At 36.6% G+C, this 26,976-nt stretch overlaps 1 protein-coding gene across 1 annotated transcript in view; it reads left to right on the plus strand.

Annotated features, from left to right (window-relative positions):
- Positions 1 to 26,976, plus strand: part of LOC126471404 (bifunctional glutamate/proline--tRNA ligase) — a 252,116-nt gene that overhangs the window by 136,728 nt on the left and 88,412 nt on the right. The window contains exon 14 of the mRNA XM_050099536.1: positions 22,956 to 24,260. Within this exon, the coding sequence (XP_049955493.1) occupies positions 22,956 to 24,260 (1,305 nt within the window). The remainder of the gene's footprint in view (positions 1 to 22,955; positions 24,261 to 26,976) is intronic.

Consider the following 26,976-nt stretch of genomic DNA (forward strand, 5'->3'; position numbering starts at 1 on the left):
CGCTGCTTGATTTCTTCACGTGGGGATTTGTGAAGGACTGCGTGTATGCGACCTCAGTGGACGATATTCCTACTTTGCGACATCTGTGATTGCAACAATAACAGAGGAAATGTTACAAAGAACGTAGCAAGAAATTGAATAAAGACTTGATATTCTTCGTGCTACAAATGATGCACATGTAGAGGTGTATTGATGATAACTAAATAAATAAATTCTTTGAGATGCTCTACAATGTGGTGCATTTTTCATTGTCGTGTCTACTGTGGTTTTATTTTCCTGGGTCTTTGAAATTGGGAGGTTTGAGTGGGACACCCTGTATACGTTATAGGGTTTCAAATGAAAAATGACCTATATATACTGAATTTTAAAGTTACGGTCATGTATGCTGCCACGCTCCCTTTATTTCTGTTACAGAAACCAGTGTTATTTCGAAAAGAACTGTGAACTTTGTTTCCAGCGATTATATGTATGATAAATTGTATTTGTTGGTAACACTGCAGGTTTCTAGTGTCTGTAAATGATTTGTCTTTGCTAGTATTTACTTCTGTTTCGCTGAAGCAGTTAGTCCACGTGTTACTGAATGTTTGTTGTCCAAGTGCTACACATATTTGTGGAAGTACAGCCACACTGTTGAAAGTAACCTATGTATCAGTTCTTCAGGGAAGAAACTCCCACATAGTACACCTCTTGGTGTTTCAAATTTTTGTGTTAACAAACGCTGTTTGTAGTGGATGTGTTGTCTCCTCATTCCAGTAAGTTCAGCAAGTACATAAAAATACTTTTAGGTGCCTTGATGGTTGTGTCTAAAACATCTATTAAATGTGCAGGAGAAGAAACTGTAAATATTAGTGGAACTAGGGACATTGCTGTTGCACTTGATGGGACATGGCAACGTCGAGGACATCTTTCATTGAATGGTGTTGTAAGTGCTACTTCTCTAGAGAATGGAAAAGTTGATGTTGAGTGCTTATCTAAGTACTGCCACACCTGCCATGGTAACACTGAAGGACATATTGAACATCAGTGTTCTAAGAATTATGATGGTTACAGTGGAGGTATGGAGTGTGATGGAGCTCTACAAATATTTCAGAGGTCGCTGCCTGTTTATAACGTTAGATATACGGAGTACCTAGGCGGTGGGGACTCAAAAGCTTTCAATAAAATTAATGAGTTCAATGTTTATGGTGATACCTTGGTAACAAAACTGGAGTGTTGTGGACATGTGCAAAAGACATGTGCTAGATTGAGGAAGCTACAAAGAGAAATGAAAGGAAAGTTGCTATGTGATGGAAAATCTCTGTGTGGCCGTGGCAGATTGACAGAAACTGAAATAGACCTCCTTCAGAGTTATTCTGGGCTGGCCATTAGATAAACTGCACCTCTGAATGATGTTTCAGCAATGAGAAAAGCTGTATGGTCCATTACTTTCGTAAGTTGTCCATAGATGACCACCCTGTTCATGGACTTTGCCCTAACTGAGTAGATTCTTGGTGTGGTTACAAAAAATCAAAAGAAAGTGGTCAAATATATGATCATAAGCATTCACTTTCTGAGCCTGTTATGAATTAAATAAAACCAATTTTTAGGAGTGACCCTGTTTTGCTCAGTAAATGTCTTCATGCAGGCACTCAGAATACAAATGAAAGTTTCAACCATTGCATATGGGAAAGATTACCCAAGAATGTTTTTGTAGGACTAAATACATTAAACATTGGTGTACTAGATGCACAGATATGTTTCAATGATGGAGTGATAAGAAGGTTGGAAGTCCTGGGAAATTTAGGCATAAAATGTGGCTCTAATATGGAAGATCAGTTGCTTGCATGTGATAGACAACGGGTGCATGAAGATGAAAGATTCGCTCTTCAAGTTACCAAAGAAGAAAGAAGCACTAAAAGGAATGCCAAGAGGAAGCTTGAAGATGAAGAAACGCTGCAGGATGAATACTACGCTTCAGGAATGTTCTGAGGCACAGTTTAACTGGGTCCGCAGCTTGTGTTGCTGCCTCTAGATCACAAGGTCCTGGGTTCGATTCGCAGCCGTGTTAGGGATTTTCTCTGCCCGGGGACTGGGTGTTCGTGCTGTCCTCATCATTTGTGACAGTGGCTAAATTGGACTGTTTTGGACTCATGTCTTCATTCACAATTTCCCGCAAGTAGTGTTTTTCAGGATTTAGGGACAAATATTTCCTGATGTGTATAAAGCATTGTTCTAAATTTTTTTTTTTCTGTAACTAACAATAGTCCATACTTATGTAGTAGACCTAAGCTTTATTGCAGAATCGACTAAATTCTAGAAAAATTAACATTTTATTATGAAAAAAATTATAAAAGTTGAAAAGTAAGATGTGACATTTTTTATCCTTGTAATATACATACTGTGAAATGAGGTGATTTCGGACGGTTTTGTTGTTATTTTGATTGTAACTTTCGTATATATTGTTAGATTAAATTGATTGTTACGGAATTGGTAGGGTATATGTGTAACGAATAAAATATCCCAGAACCAGTGTATGTGTAGGTATATTTATCTGAGGCAGTTAAATAAAGTGAAGTGTCCGAAGTCACACCATGCTGTCCAAAGTTACAGTATATAAAAGGCGAATTCAGACAGTTACTGCCCTTTTCTTTTTCTTTCCCCTCCCCCCCCCCCCCCCCCCCCCCCCACATGTTTTTATTTGATTTTGGTGACATTTTAAGCGAACGAAAGATCTTCTGACTGTCGTTTGAGGAATAAATGTACCCATTCTTCTCCTGGGAAATCATTAAGAAATACCCATTCTTCTCCTGGGAAATCATTAAGAAATACCCATTCTTCTCCTGGCAAATTATTAAGAAATTTCTTCTCTTTACAGCCAGATTTATCAAGGTAGCCTTTAACTAAATATCTAATATCCAATTTAGTGAAGAGAAATCCCCAATGTGCAGCCCTCAAGATACCTTGCTTCAACATTTCTTCTTCTTCTTCTTCTTCTTCTTCTTCATTTAGCACTGGATGTCCTCCCATTTTTTTTCGGATGTGCTTGCTGCACTTTATTTTGTAGGGTTGATTTAGGTATACCATACAAATCTCATGCTTTTCTGTGCGATAATTTACCATTCTGAATATGACGAACAGCTTTATCTAAAAGTTCCGCGTCATAATTACACCGTACTGTAGCAACTCTCCTGCTCTTACACGTTCTTGGCATTGTCCGAAATCACCCCACTCAGTACACAGTTTTACAAAAACCGTCGTTATTTTATAACCTTGCACAAGAAACTCGGCAAACTTGTACAGAAATTGTCTCAATGCTGTTAGTTACTGAGCGCATTGACAGTTAAGGTTACAATAACTTCCCGCTTGGCGCAACAATAGAAAGTTTCCACTTTACGATAATGCATGGATTTTTAACTCTGAGACTGTTCGTCAGTTATTCAACTAGGGAAACAATTGATGCAAAATAAAAGTTGTGGAAAGTGATAAATACAATCTTGCGCTTAAAATAACTGGCGCATGGACGTTAAAATATGTAACTCTTTGTTTCTATGCAGTGGCAAAGAGCAAATAAGTCATACTGTCCGAATTCGCCCCGGTATCCAAAATCGCCCCATTTGACGGTTGTTGGAAGAATCCTAAGGAAATGCAATCTGAAAACAAAGGAAGTAGGTTACAGTACGCTTGTTTGCCCACTTCTTGAATAGTGCTCAGCAGTGTGGGATCCGTACCAGATAAGGTTGATAGAGGAGATGAAGAAGATCCAACAGAGAGCAGCGCGCTTCGTTACAGGATCATTTGGTAAAAGCGAAAGCGTTACGGAGATGATAGACAAACTCCAGTGGAAGACTCTGCAGCGCTCAGTAGCTCGGTACGGACTTTCGTTGAAGTTTCGAGAACATACCTTCGCCGAGGAGTCAAGCAGTATATTGCTCCCTCCTACTTATATCTCACGAAGAGACCATGAGTATAAAATCAGAGAGATTAGAGCCCACACAGAGGCATACCGACAATCCTTCTTTCCACGAACAATACAAGACTGGAATAGAAGGGAGAACCGATAGAGGTACTCAAGGTACCCTCCGCCACACATCGTCAGGTGGCTTGCAGAATATGGATGTAGATGTAGATGAATAGGTGGAATTAAATAGGTTTAGTACCTCAGCCATCGTGTCATGCATATCTGGTGAGAATTTGGACTCCTTCAAATTTATAACATTAGATTAAATGGTAACTAAATTTGAGGAAGCATTTTGGGGAAAAAATTGCATCAGTTTCTTTGTAATTTTTTTAATAACCCTAAGCAGGTTCAAAAACATTGAAAATACTTCTAATTTGTTTAGAAAGTGTGCTGCATTACCTGATATCAACAAAAAATCTGTAAAACATGTACATTATAAACCATGCCTGAAAGAAATATATGTTGAGTTATGCATAATATTGAGCCAGAAAAATACCCTGTATCGTTAACCACCTTTAGCAGGTTTTTCTCACTGACTAGCACTACTCATCTTTTCATTAATATGGATGGGTACATTTCCTCCATTAAAATTTGTACATATGCATCTGACAGAAGTAGAAAAGCCATAAAAGTTTAGCAATTGTGAAGCAAAATTACCTTTCTCGCATATTATTCACTTAACAATTACCATTGTCAAAAGTACATATGTAAAGTTCTAATAAGCTCAAGGTGTAACTACATTTAAATCGTTTATTTATTCATACGACAGAGGAATTGTGTAAAAATAAACATCAAATAAATTGCAGGAAGGAGGCTTAGACAACAAATAAACATCCAATAGCTACAGTCAGTTGAGTGCTGACCTTGCTTTGAGCATTCCAGGGTATTTCTACTGGGGCCTTTCTTTGACTAGATGTTCCACTGTTTGTTATTAGTTCCAGAGACGCAAATGGGAGAGTTGCAAGACCCCATTTTGCATGAAAGGAAAAGCCATGTCCGGACCTTTGTTAGTTGAGTCTAGCTTTGCATATTCTTCTTCCAAATCAAGCCCCCAGGTGAAGAAGGGATTCTTTTACTCTTGCTAAAAATTGCTGCATGTTGCTTATTTTTCATAAATGGAAATTGTATGACAAGCCAAAACTTACCTGATCTGGTAATTCAACTTGAGTGGACTCATAAACTCTTGTGTGGGATCAGTCTCCTGTTATTTTTGGGTTGGAATGATATTTACTAAAAATTTTATGCTACACTACAGCACTTAGTTTTCAGCCCCTTCACATTTATTGAAACACATTTTTGCTGTGCTAATACATAAATAAGGGAAAGGCAACCATCCACCTGTAGCTGATTGAAGCATGGACCACAAAAACACGTAACTGAAAACTGTATTTGCATTACCTTTTGAGCACTAGCTCTTTTCCTAGCAAAAGTACACACACACACACACACACACACACACACACACACACACACACACACACACACACTCACTGGTGTGCTACAAGTGAATGGTTAAAAGTATCTTCCGGTCGCCATTCTTGAAGCTATTTGCTGTTGTGGACCTGCTATGCAGTGCTGCTACATAAAATGTGTGACTACTTCAGCTTTTGCATTTTGCGGTTGCTGAAGGAGTTCCAATCTATTCAAGCTACTAAAATGATGTAATCAGTTTTGTAGTAACTCTTCTATATTATAATTGCAACATTTCCACTGTACAATTTCATTTACAGTTGCAAGTGATACAGATCACGCATATCTTGTAGCTCACAATAAATCATAACATGTGCTGCCATACCAATTTGACATTACAAAATGACTGTTTCCATCTGTCATGTTCAACTGTTCTGGCATTGACATTATCGCCTGCTTTGTTCCATTGCTTCCAGGACACGACCAAGCTGCAATGCCAAAGTGTAAGTGGGCTCCACAGCATGTGGAGATGCTCACTCACCATTGATGTTCTGAGCTGATACCTTTTAGAACAAATTTACACATAAGACAAAGCAGAACATGCTCAGCGGGATGTTCCACACTTAACAACTGCCTAAACAATGTTTCCTGTTTCATCAAACATCTTTGGTGAGCCCACATGGGTAGAAGTGGAACATTTTATTCTGCAGAATCAACATGTTACATCAGAGCTCCGTTGGCCATGGCAAAAGTTGTGTAATGGTCACGGGAGTGTATGTTTGGATGTCTGTGTAGTTGTGTGTGTAAATTTGTGTACTACTTCTAGAAAAAGAGCTAGTGCTTGAAAGCTAGTTTGAATGCTGTTTTCAGTTGTGTGTTTCTCTGTTCCACACATTGATCCACTATTGGTGAGTGGTTGTCTTTCCCTTATTTTATGTGTTGCTCCAGCCAGTAGTTTCCACTATTGTTATGAGTTTGCTTTTTAACAGTCAATAATCTCAATATTTAAACCAAATTGGCACACCATATTTATTAATAAACTGTTTCACCTTTCATTGGTGGCCGATTAGGGTAAAGATAAATGAATATGATACATATATACACTTCACCCACACACTGATATGTAAATATATTATGTTAATATAATGTTTGATACCCACAGACGAAGTTACGAACTCGTGGCTGATTATAACGTGAGGTCTACTTTTCGGTAACTAAATCAGGGCGTCAGTAATGACACAGAGATGTTAACATTACAAATGATTGCTACCAACTGACTTAATTATTGTCCTGCCAATTGCTTACAGAAGTGAGTAAGAACAAAAATAAAACCTGTTGTTATGTTCTAATTTGTAACACGAAAAGAGCAAAATCAAGGGATACAAAATTCACTGAGGTGACAAGTCATGGAATTGCGATATGCATATATACAGATGGTGGCAGTATCACATACACAAGGTATAAAAGGGCACTGTATTGATGGGAACTGTCATTTGTACTCAGAAGACCATGTGGAAAGGTGTCTGAGTTGTTTGTGGCTACACAATGGGAATCAACGAACTTTGAACGCAGAATGGTACTTGGGGCTAGATGCATGCAAACCGTAGTTGGAGTTAGACACGTGGGAAATTCCATTTCAGAAATTGTTAGTGAATTCAGTTTTATGAGATCCACAGTGTGAAAAGTGTGCTGATAATACCAAATTTCAGGCATTACCTCTCACCATAGACAACATAGTGGCCGACAACCTTTACTTAATGACCAAGAGCAGCGGCGTTTGCATAGAGTTGTCAGTGCTAACGGACAAGCAGCACTGCATGAAATAATCACAGAAATCAATGTGGGACATACGACGACATATCCATTAGAACAGTGCAACCAAAATTTGGTGGTGATGGGCTATGGCAGCAGATGACTGATGCTAGTGCCTTTGCTAACAGCACAACATTGCCTGCAATGCCTCTCCAGGGCCGTAGATGACCGGAAAACTGTGACCTGGTCAGGTGAGTCCTGATTTCAGTTGATAAGAGCTAATGGTAGGGTTTGAGTGTAGAGCTGACCCCATGAAGCCTCAGACTCAAGTTGTGAATTAAACACTGTGCAAACTGCTAGTGGCTCCATAACATTGTGGACTGTGTTAACATGGAATTTATTTGGTCCTCTGGTTCAACTGAATCAATCATTGACTGGAAATGGTTACATTCAGCTATTTGAAGACCATTCATAGCCATTGGTGGGCTTCTTGTTCTCAAACAATGATGTCATGTCACCGGGCCAGAATTGTTTGTGGTTGGTTTGAAGAGCATCTTGGACAATTCAAGCGAATGATTTGGCCACCAATATAGCCCCACATGAATCTGTCTTTTTGTTGTGCCTGTCTGTGACTCACCTCTCCTCTATATGGTGAGTAGCAAGTTTGCGTTACATGAACTGTATGGTTATAATAAAGGCAAAGTACCACTTTTTGGATATTGTTTCTACTTCTGCTAGGATCACAAAGCCCACCAAAGATGGCTAAAAAGGGACTTTTCCATATCTAATAATTGGCAAACTAACAAGTTCTCCTAGTGAAAGTAGACTTTTTGGAATCGAAAAAATCTTAGCTATATTGGCTCTGAATTTTGGAAATAATCACTAATTAATATTAAAACATTCTGGGACATGAGAACTGTGATTATGAATAATATTGAAATATGAAGTTTTCTTGAAGAAAAAAGAAAAAGAAAAAACTGATCATGGAGAGGAGGAGAATCAGGGTTTTAAAATGTTGTATATCTCTTTACCAAGCAACACACATTTGTTCACTAAGAATTCCAGATCGACATGTTTCTTACAAATCTGTTAATGTGTCTTAATAATAGTTGGACCATTTAAACTAACTACACTGTTGCCATCAGTGATTGGGAAATTACACAGTAATAAAACGTTATGAATTTCTGCTGGAATAAGAAAGTAGGTAATTTATGTTACTGTTGTATATGCGCCATTTGTAAAACTAGATTAAACAAATTGGTTCAATGGGCTTTCTGAATCACAGTGTCATACAGGATGTAAAAAAACTGATCTAGGACTAATTTTATTTTCACTTTTCCAATTTCACCTCAGTTGTGATATGCCAGTCTTAAACCATAAAGCCTCCACTTCTCTTGCAATTCCATGAGGATGGAGAGATAATCTGCCCCTTACTTCTTTGTCATTCAGATTTGTTTGATCGTGCTGTAAGTGTCTGCACCACCTAACTATAAAATGGTGCATTGTTGCCATATGCTTCCCCCAACTCAGTATGGATTTGTTAACTTTTCGTGGTTGGGGTTCACAGTGAATTGGTTCAGATTCAATGATGTCATGTATTCATGTACGGGGATTTTAAAGTTTGGCATGTGATGGAGCAAAACCTTTCGCAGTACCACTTGATAATGACCGTAAGACCGAAACTGCAGTTGTGAAATAAACAATCTGTACTATTAATGGTGAATATGATGTCCTTTTAAAAAAATTGGGATGAATTGTTGCTGTGCTGTTCTCTTTCAAACCCAGAATACACATTAGTGTGTGATGCTCAGTTTTATCAGTGGTAGTCCTGCTTGTTACCTAATGTACATGTATGTATTTAGGAAGCAACTATACAAAGCACAATGGATGATGGTTTGTCCTATTACAAGTCACTTCCTTCTTCAGTCGTTTCTTGACTGGACAAGAAGCAAAATAATGGGCTGTATGATGTACACACTAATTTTGTGTTTTTTTGTCCTTTATGCTTTGTGCATGAAATAAAGAATGAAAAGTGTAAAACCATTTTACAATCCATCTTACAGTACTGTTTCTGCATGTCTGCCCAACCACCCTCAAAAGGACGTTGTCTTTCAGTTTGGTACAACACAAGCTACAAATTTATGAGTGCCTTCACAATTTACAATATGGCCGTATGCAATTTTGACTGTTCCCCTAAAGTCTCCCAACAAATATATCTTCTGTTCACCCTGCTTTTAATCGAATTTATATAAATTTATCCAGTTTACATTACTTTATAGCCTTACCAATAGACGTTTATCAAGGTAAATAGTACATTGGTTAGGACATTTGACTCATATTTCAAACTAACAAGGTTCCAGTTCATATTTAGTTATTCCATGGTTTTCCTTCACAACAGGAAAAATCCGTGATGAGCTACTTGACACTGGTACTGCTTTTCTCCCCCACCCCCCACCCCCATCATTGTTAAACTGTGCCAGTGCTGCAGCTGTAATGTGAATGTGACTAGGTACTAAACTGTAACCTTTTTTCCGTAGATATTTAACTAATGTATTGCAGCACTGACGAAAGTGAGTATGTAGTTCCTCAGTAGCGAAGATTAGTGAAAATGTACCATTTAGAACATGGAACACAAGCTTGGGTGGGTAAAAGATGAAGAAGAAAATTGGCTGTATCTTTTCTAAGAAATCATCTTGCCATTAGCTTTAATAGATTTATGAAAACCATTTTGAACATAAATGTGGATGACCAGATGTCTAATTCAAGTCTGTTCCTCAGAAATGTGAGCCCACTGTGCCAACTGCTATGTTACTACATTTGGTTACTCCAGTGTCTTTTAGTTAGGACGTCATCTGCCCATCCTGATTTACGTTTTGTATGGTTTCTTGTTTCTGGTATATGCTAGAACAGTTCCTTCAGTTAGACCCTGTCTAACTTCCATCCATTTTTAGTCTACAGAGGTTCTGTTACATTCCTGATTACTTTGATGTTTTAAACTCCTTATTTCTTTCCCTTCAATATGAATGTGCTTGTTCAGTCCTTGTGGCCATTTTGTAGAATGTGGTTTTAAATGTAATTATAGAATGGTAATGGGTCTTAATGCTGTAGAGTCTTCACAGGGTACTGATTAATATTGCCCCTTGTGACTACATATTTTTTGAAGCAACCTCTGTTTTCCATCCATCCGTGTGGTGGAGACGAAAATACAACTCGAGAGCCGAATTTGTAAAATTACGTCGCGTATCGAACTACGCGTATTCCGTGGCAAACGTAAAACAGTTCAAAGTGGAACCGTCGTCCTCCGCAGCCAGTTTGGCGTGCACCGACACGACGCTTGAAGTTACTTTCACTGAACTGCCACGTGCGTGTGGCACTGTCAAAAGCGTGCCAGCTGTGAGCCTTTCGAATCAGCCCGGTAACGCAATCAACAGGTGCTGGGATACTCATCCTTTTGTGTCTGTGTAGCTTCAGCGGTAAGCGGTGTATGCACACCTTGCTTCTCAGTTGTGTTGCAATGTAGCTTTAATGCCCTTTTACTTATCATTCTTTGCGCGCGATAGTTACTGTTGTCGCCATATATTATATCACACATGTTTAAATGCGAGTCACGTCCCATCAACATGTGGTGTAACGTGTAATCGTACATGTTCGAAAGCAAAACTGCAGGTTACTTGTGAAAGTACACACGTTATTTATAAGATTATCGTTCAGGTATTTGCAACTAATGAATGAATGTAAGAAAAGATGTCACGATTTACCACCGTGGTCTAAAACAAAGTTTTTGCTTTAATTGTACTTTTTTTTATAGTGCGCCGTTCATCGTGGTTGTTTAGAAATATATGTTGTTTTGTGTGCTCAGCATGTATTACACCGGCGTATCTTGTAATTGGCCTTGCGGTCGTATTTGTAGAACGCCATTACTGCGCAGATTTATGTGTGTAAATGTGCTGCCCACAGATCTCTTTAATACGGGTGGTGTATTTCTGCATACATAAGAAATTTGTTTTTCAGCTTAAAGACTTACGCCGTCGTATCATATTTTACGAACGACTGCCATATTCGAACCAACGTATTTTTCCTGCCGAGGTTAACCGTAGCCGACATTATTACAGCCACGGCCTCTTCTAATTGGTAAAAACAGGCGGCCGTCCTGCAGCGCGTCCAGGCAAGGTTCCCAACATGTGGTTTTCAATAATTTAGTAGTGCGGTTAGCGCTCGTAACAGTCAGCTACGAAACCGTGATATTTAATCACGATATGTTTTATGAAGAGAAGGATCACGGATTTTTAAATTCTCGACTGCTTTTCAGGAGCTTTTGAAAAGTCATCAAAGTCGGCTGCACCGTTCACCTGTTTGACTTCGCAAACTAGAGAATAAGGAGAACTAAAAGTCGCACTATTCTGATACTGTTGGTCTTCTTATTTATATTTCCTGCCTATTGTATGGAGGTCTCGTCTGTTTGCGGTTCCCCTGGTTGCTTACGATTGTATCTTGGTGGAGCGCGTGTAATAATATTGAGGGAACCTATAATACGATGTTCAGAACCGTAGAAGAATTATGCGCCAAAGAAAAAAAGGAGATCAATGACAATTTTGCATTAAAGACAGCTAATTAAAACTAAGCAACCCAGAAAATGAATAAAGGAAGAAGCAAAGTGTCCCTTGCAATTGGAAAATATCACTGAATCATGACAACATGATCACCAGCATATTGCATAATATCTTTTCAGGCGTTATTATGTAGATATAAGCAATACAAAAGTCATTGACAAGAGGTATCACAAACAAACGGGAAAACTAAGTAAAATTCGTTTTGCAACAATTTTAACAAAATGTCTTCATAGATAATGGTATTCCAGATTATATTGTAAAGAAATGCAGACAAAGTTAGCTTCTTTTTGCTGGGCAGGCATATTTCCAAACTGTATAATAATTGCGAAGTGGCCTCTGTTCATAAGAACGTAGGAAAACAAAAAAACCATCGTAGGAAAATATTAACCATTCCCGATATTAATCAGGGTTTAAAAAAATACTAAAAAAGTACTGCATAAAAAGTTAAATAAACTTTTGAACCAAAGTAAAATCCAAACTGATGCTTAGAATCGCTTCAGGAAAAGTGGGCAACAGATGCCATCCATTATACTTTTAAAAAAACTGTCCTAGAAACAATGGAAAATAAACAAAATACCACCAGCATTATAATCGTTTAAAAAGCTCCAAGTTTATGACATTAGAGGCACTGCATTAAAATGGTTTGTCTCGTGGGAAACAGAAGTTAAACGTGAACCGTAAACAAATATTAAGGCAAATTTCTCAAATTTAGAAATTCTATTAAAAAAAAAAAAATGGGAGTTCTTCAAGGATCTGTATGTGGACCAGTCCTTTGCCTCCTGTATACAAATAGCCTAGACCTGACACAGAGCCTCAAACAAATACATTTTTTTCCAGATGACACAAGCATCCTTCTTATTCGAAACACCCAAAACCACCTAAGAGCAGCAGTAAATAGGTCTACAGTTAACTAGCTGGGTAGTTTGAAGGAAATAAGCTGTTGATAAACACATAAAACATTGCCTGAATTTGTACTTAAAAAGGTGATCCAAGCAACATAAGTGTTACAGTAAACTCGAATGGAATTTAACTGTCTCTGAAAACACTGTTTTCATGCACTTGGATTCAAATAGAATTCAGTTGGCATGCACATATAAGGAAAATAAAATGCACTGATAAATAAAGAATGATACAGTGTATATTTACTTTCTGTTAAAACAAATTTTCATTCTGTCTGATTTGCGTATTTTGCCAATTTCCACAGCATGCACCCATTCATACATATTTTATTTATTTGTTTTAATCCACAGTCTGGAAACACTTTGGAAGACTAAATTAATAAATCAGGTTCCCAACGGAAATTGAAGGTCATAGCACAACAGCCATTTACAACACCATTAGATGCAAATAGCTTCTGTGGTTTGAATCTAAAAGTCTTCTGTGGTTTGAATGTAAAAGTGAAAGTAAATATTTTATTCAACCATGATAATCAAATATTGACAATAAAATACGCCTTGCAGTCAGGTTCAGATTATAAATGATTAACAGCACCAAACAGAAATGTAATCTCGGTCATTGCATTTAAACATAACTTATGGGAAGAAAATTAGAAAGATATTTGCAGAACAAGATACTTACAGGGTGGCGATTTTCCTTGAAAACCTTGAATTCTCAAGGAATTTCATTTCAACCTGGAAAAATCAGGGAAATCTGTAGGGAATTTCAGGAATTTTATAAAACCTCAGGAAATTCTGTGCTTTTAAGCTAACATTGGATTTAAATGTTACTGAGCTTTAGAAATCATGAATTTTAAAATACTTAATATTTTGGAGAGTGTCAATTATTTGAATATAAGTCCATATAAATTACCAATGTTTAAAAATTGTGATTAAACTACAGCCAAGAAGATGATGTTTGTGTGATGTTCAAAACACACACACACACACACACACACACACACACACACACACACAGCTAATTTCACTGGATGTCATCTTCCTCTCCACATGTGGAATTCTCAGATCGCTCTCTCTCTCACATACACAAAGAGTGAAAAGTATTACATGAATAATCTACAACAGGAATAAAAATTAATTCTGTATGGGGTGACATGAAATGTAATGCCTCACAAACTTTGATACTCAGTCTGCTCCTGTTCTTTACTTACATAAATGACCATTCAGCGACTTTAAAGGGCTATTTACTGAGTATGTTCCATAATAACAGCTGCCCAATTATGCCCATGTCAAGATACAGCACAGATGATAGCAGTACAGCCCAACAACTAGTTCACAGCAAATAATATTCATTAATCACACAGAGACTCATATTACATAATTTCAACCAAATAAGAAAGCTGCTAGGAAAAGACATTAATAATCATCCTCTAATGGAAGAAGTTTGTGTAAAATTGATAAGTTGAAATAGATTTGACAGGCGGAGAAATTAGGCAAGAAACATTGTTTAACACATTCTACTTACACATTAAACCCTCAGGTAGTAGTCCATGACCTTCTGTGACAATGCAGTTGAAGTTAAGAAAGTGTTCACCAAAAGTGAGCTGTAAAAATACTGTATAAAGCAGATACCTGCACATCTTACGGAAACTTTATCATAAGTTTTGGAATTCTTAAACTACTACATTTGTGCTACTTATTGCTAGTAATAATAAATCCTGTCAACTGTGATTTGTGTTAATCTATCATCAATCCAAAGGTTGAACCCACTTACCTAGCCGCTTATTGGGGGAACTATAGTTGAAAGTGAACTTTGAACCGCAGTGCAAATCAGCATTTTTCACATTAACAAAGATTGCTAGAGGTGAAAGAAGTGATAGAAATTGTAGTATTCTAAGGAATTGAACCCATGACCTTATGTGTTGACACAGTGTAATTTTTCACTGAGCCACAACCACGGCATACACAGCCACAATATAAGACAAATAATTTCCATGAAGAATTAGCCCCATAATCTGTGTGGGGTTATGTAGCCTGCTGAAAGGTCATCAACAAACTAACTCCAGTTAGATGTGAAAAAATAAATAGAAAATCCTTGTAGATTCGAAAAAATATTAAAATCTTGCCATATTAGCCATTCCTTAAACACTTTATCTGCTTAGCTAGGCTCAGTGATGGTAGATTTATGTTAGTTACATGGCAAGTAGTAATATTCCTTGGAAACAGACATTTATTTTTGTGGTATTGTGATCAGTGCAAATGCAGTCAAATATGAAGCTGGTAACAGGTGATAAATGACAGTCATTTACCATCAACAGTTCATTTCTTCCTATGTCGTCTGCTTTAGCTTTATCCCAAAGTTTTATCATGATTCAAAGATTTGTTTCCCCAATGAGATACAGATTTTCATCGGTTTCTTGAACCATTTAAGGCAAATGCCAAGGTGGTTTCCTGGGAAAGGACATAGTTGATTTCCTTCCAAATCATTCCCCGGTGTATGTGCTGTGCCTCTAATGACCTACCGTTGATAAAACTGTAAATCCTAATCTTCCTTGTCTATCTGGTTTTTATGTATACAGTTTTTTTATGTATTCAGTAAAAACGCCTTTTCTCAAGTCTTTGGACATGAGGACGTGGGGAAGAGAAAAAGAAAGCTACACCCCACACTAATGCAGGCAGCCTTGGAGAAGGAATTTGTACATGGAAAATAAGCCCAGTGCAAATCTGCTACAAAATTTTTCACTCCTGGCTTCTGACATGTCACTATGGATGGGGTGGAAAGCACTGAAGAAAGAAATAAATATATAAAAAATAGGTGTGCACATAAAAAATGTTGAATAGTTCAGCAGACAAAAAAATATTTTGCAGTATTAAAGAAGATTCTTGACATCTACATCGTATGGTGCATGGAGGGGGGTTCCTTTACCACTACTAGTTATTTCCTTTCCTGTTCCACTCGCAAAACAGAGCGAGAGAGAAACGACTGTCTACATGCCTCTGTACGAGCTCTAATTTCTCTCATCTTTGTGGTCCTCATGTGAAATATACCTTGGCAACAGTGGAATTGTCCTGCAGTCAGCAGCAAATGCCAGTTCTCTAAATTTTCTCAATAGTATACCTTGAAAATAACATTGCTACCCTGGCAGGGATTCCTATTTGAGTTCCCAAAGCATTTCCATAGTACTTGCAGTTTGTTCGAACCTATCAGTAACAAACTTAACAGCCTATCTCTTAATTCCTTTGATGCCTTCCTTCAGTCTTAATACCCATTGGATAAAAGATTGAAAAGATTTTGCAGAAAAACGCTTGAGAGGCCAATTTTCGTGTCTTTCTGTAGAAGCACGTACACACTTGTCCAACATTTTAGAAATAACTGCAACTCCCCTTAACTGCCCTTTAAAAAGCTATGCAACACCTGTTCTCAAAATGTTGGATGGCATTGTAACTTCTAATTCTAAAATGTCAAGTTCCATTGGACCAGATAAGTAGAAACTACTTTCTCATGGAACAAGACATTACATAATTTGTAGGGAATTGTTAATAAATTCAAAAACATAGATAGAAGACTATGGAAGTAAAAAAATACCATAGTATATACAATAAATAAAATATTTGAATGGAAGGCTTTAAACTGCTTCCAAGAATTCCTTCCCAGAATAAAAGGAGTGTGGCACATGGAAATTTTTCTACTTAGATTTCAGAAATCTGAGTAGGTTTTACATGAGAGTTTTTCATTTCAGCCAGAAGCTCTTGAAAATGAAATTTACAGAGCAGTGCCGACCTTTCCCATGCCATAGTTAGATAAATGTTATCCAAGTGCAACTTATTTTCCATTTGTTGTTCACTAATCATGGATAGTTCTTTTAAGTAAGTTCAGATTATTAACTACAAATCCGATGAAGGAGTATATTTGGAGGGATAGCAGAGTGAGAATCTAGAGACTTTTGAATGACAGTCTGCACAAACTGACACCATACATATTCTCAGTGTGTTTTTCTAGGTTTAAGAGATAATTTGTGATACGTAGATGCTCCATCCACATTCAGTCCAAATAATTTAAAATGTTTGACTTCACTGGTTGTTTGACCGCCCTGTGCTAATATTATTTCACTTCATTTCGAAAGTTGGCACACATATGTAGATGCACCAGATTTCTTTGTTGTCTATGTGAATAACCAGATGGACAAAAAAAGAACTATGAAATTCATAAATTTAATATGAACATCTACGATCAGAACTATGGAACATAGAAACTAATATATACATAGTCCACAATTAGGGAAAAAGACATTCTAACTGCTACTGCCCTGTTAAAAGAAGATCTGAAGCAGTAAGTCGTCATTGTATTCTATATATGTGTTTTTAAGACTTCCAAACTTTTTTTTTATCCTCATCACATGTGTTACATTTTCAAGGGTAGCAATTTGCTAACTGTCATGTTTTTGATTATGGTCTTTTGTATACCTTACTTTCCACTTCCTGTAACTCTGGTTATAGATGTATACATTTTCATGGGTAGCAATTTGCTAAGTGTCATATTTTTGATTGTGGTCTTTTGCATACCTTACTTTCCACTTCCTGTAACTCTGGTTATAGATGTATACATTTTCATAGGTAGCAATTTGCTAAGTGTCATATTTTTGATTATGGTCTTTTGTATACCTTACTTTCCACTTCCCGTAACTCTGGTTAAAGATGTATCACACACATAAAATTCCTAGTTCTCCCTCTGTGCTGATGAACCAGAGTACAGCATTAACATAAACATTTGATCGTTATTTTAAACTATTGTAATGAATTCCTTGAGTCCATTTTTGCCACCTTCTTTACAGACTGTCAGTAACCAAAAACCAAAGGCTGATTGTGAGCCTTGTTATAACTGATTATGCACTCTTTCAGATTGGTACATCTTTTTTATTTCTCAGACCACATGCAGAAACTTTTTGGAAAAAATGTTTATCCAGATACAGTTCATGAATTAAAGTTTCAGAAGCAGATCATTTAAGAAAGAACACATTTACAAAGCCTGCTCTATCTTTTGGTTATTAACTTTTTTCAGTGTAGAATACAAAAGCAGAAGCGCTGCACTCAGTTGCACTAGCTTGCAGGACTGTGACAAATGTAAATACTTGTGCTCTGGAAATGATTTGCCGCAAATATTGTCAAGCAGCAGTTGGTAATGTTACTGAATATGTGGCGGCAGTTTACATGGCTGGTAGTGTGGCACGGCAACATTGCTGAGCCATATTGTTGCCAATATGCAACTTTTTGGGCCCATGCAAACCTACCATAAGACCACTAAATCAAGTAAAAATAAATTTTCCTGCCCTTTGTTGAGATAATATGGTTCAGAAACAGTAATCCAACTGTGATGTGTTGTTTACAATGAGAGGGCCATGAGAAAGAGCTCTGCAAATATTTTGTTTTATCGTGCTTAAGGGCATACAATTTACTTGCTCATGGTGTGGTCTTCAGTACAAAGGCTGGTTTGACACAGCTCTTCATGCTAGTCTGTGCTGCACAAGCCTTTTCTTGTCTGCATAACTACTGCAACCTACATCCATTTGAACTTGCTTATTGTATTGTAGCCTTGATCTCCATCTCCAGTTTTACCCCCACCATTACCAGACTGGCGATTCTTTGATACTTCAGGATGTATCCTATCGATTGACTCCTTCTTTTAGTCAGGTTGTGCTATAAATGTCTTTTCTGCCCTTATTCAATTCAGTAACTCCTCATCAGTTATTTGCTCTAACCATCTAATTTGCAACATTCTCCAGAAGAACCACATTTCAGAAGCTTGTCTGAACTGTTTAGCATCCTGTTTCACTTATTTATAAAGCTACACTCCTGACAAATACCTTCAGAAAAGACTTCGTGGCATTTATATTCAGTATTTACATACTTTTCAGTAATGCTGTCCTTAGTATTTCCAGTCTGCATTAAAATGCTTTATTTTGCTGCTTAAACAGTAAAACACATTTTCCGCTCTTAGTATCTCATTTACAAATATGAGTCCCTGTTATTTGTAAATTAGCTGAGTGAATTAAAATATTTAGGCTTAATGTTAAATGATTGTAGGAGTTTCTCATTAAAACAATTTCTTGAACTTTTCTAACAGATGATGTTATTACTAGTTTCAACTTATTATCGTCATGAGATGATTGAATGTGTTGCAAAGTGACTCATAAGCAGTTGATAACATTTGTGTGACCTGAGACTGAAAAATATATACTTTAAAATAAAAAATGTGTTTCCCTATGTCATTGTGTTACTCTGTGCAAATTTATTGAAAGTCAAAAATAGCTCAATGAATTCATTAATGTAGACTCACTCACACTGTAAAAAATCTGTATAAGAAATTGGCTGTGCAGTTATTTTCTCTTTTGGAAAATAAGATCTTGTCCATACAGTTATTTTCTCTTTTGAAAAATAAGATATTGACGATGCAGTTATTTCCTGTTTTGAAAAATAATCAATAATTTATCAGTTATGTGCAGTACTTAAGACACCAACATTTTCAGCTTTGTCATTCTCATTGAAAATTACTAAGTGCCATTCCCTATAGCTAGCTGCATCATAATTCGAAACAAAAATCAGATAAATTTCCTGTTGGATGTTTTGCCGTTGCTTTTCATTAATGTCTCCTATTCTAAAAAAGAAAATTAGTTCCACTTCTGACACTGGCAGTAACTCCTACATTCCTGCTAAAACACAACATTAGTAAAATATCAGCCCATCAAAGTACTTACCTAGCAGCAGAAAAGTTCTTTATGGGCTCCCTGATCAGAAATTATGTAAATGTAAAGATACTCATACACTCAGGCTAATTCAAATAACAGCACATCTTATTTATGGCACTTCTAAATAGAAAATCCGGAACAGAATAGAAGCACTTCTAGCTACCAGAAAAGTGGTGAAAATTTTTCACTCTGATTCGCTGAGATATTTTCAGCAGTCTTCATTATGGTAGAGCAGCGCACAGCTTCCATTTGCAGTTTCAGCTTTAGGAACTGGCTGTTGCTGATGCTGAATACTCACTCAGATTTAAAGTACGTCAACTGGTTGTTGCTTCACAAACGTTGCCTTTACCATACTTGCTGCTGTGTTTGTAATGTATCCATTGAGCACAGATACCTTTTGTTTTTAATGAATTTGTCAAAATTTATGTTTACCATTTGTTCCCAATTCATTGGCGCTGGAAGACATCTTTCTGCTTATTTTCTTGGTATAAAATGGCTCATTGTCCAGCTGCTTTCCTAATTCTGTAATGTTTCACTTTGTGCAAAAGAATATCGTGGTCGATATATTCAAATGCTTTTGTTATAACCGATACTAACGCACATAATAGGACCAACATTTTAGTGGCACTCACCTACAGTGTTTGTTTACATAACTCTTTCCTGCCTTATTCACTTCCTCCAAGTGGCCTACTTTTTTCTGAGATCAGTGAAGCTATTTTAATTATGTCTTGCGACTCCAATGAAATGCGTAAATATTATTATTATTATTATTATTATTATTATTATTATTATTTTTTTTTTTTTTTTTTTTTTTTTTTTTTTTTTTTTTTTTTAAATTGAAGTAAAAGAACATCAGTGGTCTTAATGAAACACATACTGTTTGGCTCGCTTTCTCCATCTAAAAACAGTTCATTGCAAAAAATATTGCGGTTAGTGCTTAAGATTTTTGCTCACACATTTAGAAATACGGAAGTACTTACATTTTTTTGTCAACTTGCATCTTTACTTACCCCTGAGATCTCAAAATTTGTCAGGGCAAAATGCTAAATCTTTTCTGGAAATCAGGGAATTTCACTTGGGGAAACTTGTGGCAACTCTGAAACTGTAAACTTTCATGAGTAGATTTGTGCAATGTCTGTTTTTAAATCAAAGACTCACATGAAACAAATCATTATTTCCCCTTACATATTTTTCCTGGCATATGAATGGTTCATATTGCCCTATCAAGTTTTGTAACAGGAAGAAGTTTACAAAAATACTAATTGTTCATTTTGATTATGTGCAAATATTTTCATTAAAGCAATAGTTGTGGAATTAGCGTCTAAATATTCAAACACATGGATTTACAGAACTAAGTCTTCATAATAAATGCCTAACCTCACACCAAATTATACAGAGGAACTTGCTATTAAAATAGAAGTACCAGAATATTACATATAAAGACAACTCAAGAAGAATCATCAAAAGAAGCTAATCACAGTTCCCTCTCGGTGCCTTCATTTATAGAATTCTTTAGGCCAGCCATTGGTAGAGACTGCTTGCATCACAGGTGTTTCCATATACAGTGACAACATGAGCATGGTAATGTGGGCAGTTTGAAAAGAAAAGAGAGAAAATATGCATTAATATTATTATCTGACAAGCAAATTTAATCCTTAATATAACAAATTGAGTGAATCAGCTCCACATAAATTATTCAAACATGTTTACCAATTCAGATGAAGGGAAAAAACTAATTAGCTTGAATGAAAGCTGTTGACGTTGTTGTGGTGGGGGGAAGACTGACGTGATATGTTGTCTGCTCAGGCTGACATAAACCATTTTGTGTGGAGACCTTTTTTTTTCTTTCTAAGCTTTTCTCTTTGCAAGAAGTACCTGGGTAAAGGAGGATATTATGCTTCAGCACTCCCACCAAAAGCATACCACCTCTGCTCTTCACAATTCAGTCTGCAGGACTAAGCACTGAATTGTGTGCTGTGAAAGATGTGCTTCCACAAGCTGAACCTTGTGCGGTAGAATGTTTTCATTTTGTTCTTGCGTAAGGACTTCTGCACACAAGCATCAACAATGCCGTTATTGTAGATCCACGCTCACAGTTCCATATAGAAACATATGATGATCTGTGTATGCATTCACCTTGTACAATCCTATGGACAGACACTCCCATAATGGGTTCCAGCATCTCACCAAATAAAACATGTCTGCTATCATTTAGCACTGATTTATAATCTAATGCACTATACAAATAGTCTGTTCTTTTGACAAGTGGTGTGTAGTACATGTTTGGCTTGTCACCCCATATAGATAACACCACCTTCTTGAAACATTTTGTGTTCTATGCTGGATGGGATCACAGTTTCAGGAGCAGACTAGTGGAAATGGGTGAAGGTTGAGATCGTAACAGAAAATATTTTTCGTGGGAAGGCATTGAAACTTGTAGCCATTCTTGCTTGTATGTTGTGGCTGCAGAGCCTATGATGAAAAATGTTACCAGAGACTACAAACAATAGAAGCCTGAATATTTCAATAGTGACCACCTCCAAGTATGAGTTCCTTCTAATCTTCCAGTTGTCCTTCGTTGCATTTCATTCAGTAATTGTTGTTATATGATGCTATTTGTTATTCCATTTGCATCCTACCTCACGTGGCAACTACTATCTTGTTCTCAAACCTGTACAAGGGTTGGACAAAATTCCGGAAGCACCGCTAGAAATGTGTGCTTGAACATAAATACAGATGCTAGCCAAGCATGCAGATTCTATTGTTGTGTTTGACCAAGAACGGCATGTGCGCAAAGTGTTCAGGAAGAATAGTATAATATTTCTTTGAAAACCATACAGGACCTGTATTTATCCATTCTGAGATGACTGCAAGCTGTGTCTGCTGCGTGCAGATTATACAAATGAATTGCATTTGCAGTTTTGTGGGACATTATTACGGTAACAAAGTACTCAACTTCTTTATTAATGACTTACTATTTTCAAAATTTACTGCTATTTTCATGTTTTTCACTCATTTATTGCTGTATCGGTGTGCTGCAGTATTGTGGCACAGGAATTTCAGTGTCTTCCAGAATTGCAGATAAGAATCTGCAGCCAAAAAAACAAAAATTGGTAATTAGGTACATAACTATATTTCTGAGATGAGAATTAAAACTTTGACTACTATTTGCAGCAAGTGGTGTTATTTTGTTTACTTTGTATACATTTGGTAATCCTGTAGCACTCTTTAATATATGCTAATTTACAACCACACTTTTTCTTTCCATGTAGTGGGGGATATAGCAGTCTGTATTATGATATAAGTTTCGCTTTGGTTGTTTATGTTACCATTATTCATCTGTTCTTCAGAATAATGACATAGTTCTGTTCTCTATTAGTTCTTGCCACTTCTCCCCTCCCCCAATCCTGTGTGCGTATTTTAAAATGAGAGAGAGAGGGGGGGGGGGGGTTCTTTACAGGGCAGATTAGGGGGGAAAAAATGGAAAGCCTAAGGAAAGTTTCAAGTTTTAGTCCTATTAATTTAAGTAGTATCCTTCTTAAGCTGAATAGATTTTCTCTCAATGATGTTTAAATTGATGCTAGCCTTTCTGTTTTTATTTTCACAGGAATTTGGGAATAAGGAAAGCAGAAGTACTCAGCAACAGGAAGCCGGAAGAGATCTCAAATCTGGGTCTGCTCCATACTCTCTTTCATTCAAAGTTGAATCTGTGTATGCTGTAGGTTCAGATGCTAAAGTTGCACTTTTACAAAAAATAGATTCTCAAGAAAAATTAGTTAGTAAATTGAAGGAAGAAAATGCCAGTGAAGAAACAATTGAAAAAGAAGTGAAGGCTCTCCTTACATTAAGGTCAGAAACTAAAGCCTTGACTGGTGAAAGACTTAAAATCGATTTTGATCCACCAAAAATCACTGAAGAGGAACAAGAAAAACCACCAAATCAGGTTAAGGATACTAGTATTACGGACGAGCTTTTGCTTAAAATTTCTGCACAGGGTGACACTGTTCGAAAATTGAAACAAGAGAAAGCTGCCAAAAATATAATTGATACTGAAGTAAAAAAACTGCTAGATTTAAAAGCTCAATTCAAATCTGTCACTGGAGAAGACTGGCGAGTTGACCTTGTCCCAAAGGTAAAAAAGGAACTAGAATTGCCATCACTTAATACAAGCATTGATGTTAGAAATGATTTACTAGAAAAAATAGCAAGTCAAGGATTAACAGTAAGAAAACTAAAATCTGAGAAAGCAGATAAAGTTGTAATAGATGCAGAGGTGAAGAAGCTTTTGGACCTGAAAGCTGAGTTTAAGTCTGTTACAGGAGAAGACTGGAGGACGGAATTAGCATCAAAGGACCATAGTATAGCAAAAGATACTTCTGCAGGATCTGTAGCTCCTGGTGTTAGAAATAATTTGCTAAAAGCAATTTCAGAACAAGGAGATGTTGTTAGGAAACTGAAATCTGAAAAAGCACCTAAAAGTGCGATTGATACTGAAGTGAAAAAACTACTTGATCTGAAAGCAGAATTCAAAGCTGTTACAGGAGAGGACTGGAAAGTAGAATTAGCACCAAAGAACAATATTTCGCCAAGTGCTGGTGCTGTAGCACCTGATACAAGAAACAACTTATTAAAAGCAATTTCAGAGCAGGGAGATATTGTAAGGAAACTGAAATCTGAGAAGGCATCTAAAAGTACAGTTGATGCAGAAGTGAAAAAGCTACTCGACCTGAAAGCAGAATTCAAAACCATTACTGGAGAGGACTGGAAAGCTGACCTGTATTCTAAAGATACTGCTCCCAAAATGTCAACTGCAGGTGCTGGTGAAGATACTGCTGCCATTTCCACACTGACTCAAGAGATAACAGATCAGGGTAACAAAGTGAGAAACCTGAAATCCACAGGTGCACCAAAGGTATGTTGCTACACTAGAAGAATAAATATAAGTATTTTAGTAATGAATAACAAGCCATTTTGTAAAAAGAAGCAATAATTACATAATCCCCCAATTTCCTGCTTTGTGCGGTGTGGGTAAGGAAAATACCTAAGTAATTTCCAGTGCTAGCTTTACATGTTTTGTTATATCCCAATTCAAAGCAAGGTGACAAAACAATAATCCATTGAGAATGAATCATGATTATCATATTGTTAAATACCAGCGTCAGTATACTGTGCTTTATTTCAATAACTCCTCAAGTTTCAAATATTTGTAGTCTTTCATGTCAAATTACAACATCACCTTATGCAAATGAGCCAGCATGACATAAAATTTAACCAGGTCGTATTCAGTTTCATTCATAAATGAACATTTATTTCTTACAGTTACTCAGTGTACTCATCATATCACGTTTAATGTTAGTTATGTGAAAAAGCCAAGTATAAATTATTACAAATCCTGAGAGCAAAGCAAACAGTGGAATGAATAGAGCCAACCACATAAATAAGAATTTGGATGTAGGGTATGAACTTTTTCTCTTCTTCAGACAACACGTACACAGCTGTGATGGCCTAGAACAGTGACCCAAGTCAAACAATGTAGTTTTGTGTGTATCCAAAAGGGGGGAGGGGTCTATTCTGAAAAAGAAGCTGAATTACTGTGTTAAAATTCTTATTGATATGCGTATTCACCATCAAAATCCTGTGCTTATATGTTGACTGGTTGTTTCTTTCTCATTCCATTGCACACTAAAAATCGATTACACATACAGAAATAATCAATCTGTGATGATACAGTCTTAATAAAACAAGGATTGTCCTGATAATTTATTGAAAGTCAACTATTTCAACATTTCATTGTTCGCATAACAGCTTCTTAAGTCTTACTGTTCTTGAAGGTGATAGATCACTTGCATTCACCATGAGCAAAACCATAAAATGAAATGTTGGTCATTTCACTCTAACTGTGTAAAAGAACCCATATACGTAATAAAAGCATGTGTGTTTTTGTGTTTGGAGGTAGCTAAAACAAATTCTGATGGCAGAAAATTTTTTCACCACCATTATTTGGCTATTAATAGGGAGCAGTGGTGGGCGGTTATCATGTGTTAATGTGATACAGCATACTGTAAATATCACACTAAAATTATGCCATTTCTGTTCGAATATGAGCTGGAAATGACACTAAAGTATCCCGTTTCTCTTTGAATGTGTGCTGGTATGAAAATAAGATGGAGAAAAACATATTTCGTAGCACTCTCTCCACAATAAACCAATTTTGAGTGATGGAATGATATTCAACCACTCTATGATCAACTGAAAGAAGGAATACAGTTGTCTGTTTTCCAGTTTAAATGCTGTAATGTGACCTCATCCCTTCTGCACTATGTAAGCATTAGGTCTGTATTTTTCTGTGAAATTACATGTAATGTATTGTGCAAGCATAGAGTATGAGAGGTTTATTAGGAACAGTTGAAGTAATGGCTCTGTTGACGAGTGGTTAGCACCACTGACTGATAATTCATTAATTCGGGTTTACTTCCCACTGACACTAATATGTTTTCCTTCATTTTATTGTATTCCACATAATATGAATTTATTAAAAACTGGTGGCAATTTCCACTTTTGCTGTGTTTATTTTACTCGTTCACAACTAGTTTTTGTTCTAGACCATGGGCTAGAAGGTTGAAGCTATCCATGAAGAACTAAAATTAATACAACAAAAGTGCAAAATGCAACCTTCTTTCAGTATGAAATTGTTTTTTTAGATGATCTGTAAGGACACCTTTTTCCAGTAGATCTTAGAAGGAAAAAGATTTAAAGAGTTATGTGGATGTATACCCAACAACAGGTGCACATGGAGTGAAGCTCACTGATTTGGCTCAAACTATGTTAATAGAAGCATGTAACTGTCCCTTTCAAGTTCCTAGAATATTTCGCCTGATTGGGCCATATAAAAAGGCAAAATCCTCTATGAATATTTGTGCATGGAGTATGAGGAAAAGACGAGTGACATATGTCAGACAGGTGAGGTAGCCGAGTTACAAAGAGTATGGACTCGCAAACCCTGCAATTCGGTGACGTGGTTTCGATTCCCACAGGTTACATAATTTTTGTTTTTTTATTTTATTCCTCACAATGTTAAATGCTTCATAAAAAAATTTTAATGCCCTTAAACACTTCAGTTTACATTCATAAAATTAATACAGTCAATATATTTACGATTTCTTCACTTGTAAGTCAGAAGGCTGTAGGCCACCACATTTTAGCACATGGTTGAAATTTTGCACAAGCTGCTACTGATAAGAAGAGAGGTGGTGGTAGCATAAACTTCCTAACTGTGTGTTAATAAGTTCTTCCTCAGGGATAGTGGAAAAAAGAAATGGAATTTGAGTGTACAATAAAGATTGTTGTGATTGTTTAAAGGGAAAAAATTAAAAGTTAGTTTTACAGTTCATTTAAAATTTCTTGCAAGTTTCCATACCATTCCAGCACCATGTTTCACGTCATTTTATGACTTGAATAATTATGTGAGGAATGGCAGTACTATAACAACAACATAAATTCACATTTTAATGTCTTCCAGAAGTCTCATCTTAGTGTTTAGATTTTTAATTATTTTGATGCAAGTTCTTCAACTCCAATAAGATGAAAACAGGGAGAATCTTCATAATCAAATTCCTTGTAGTTTGTAT

Source organism: Schistocerca serialis, chromosome 1 (genome assembly GCF_023864345.2).
Source record: "Schistocerca serialis cubense isolate TAMUIC-IGC-003099 chromosome 1, iqSchSeri2.2, whole genome shotgun sequence".
In the NCBI taxonomy this organism is placed as follows: domain Eukaryota; kingdom Metazoa; phylum Arthropoda; class Insecta; order Orthoptera; family Acrididae; genus Schistocerca; species Schistocerca serialis.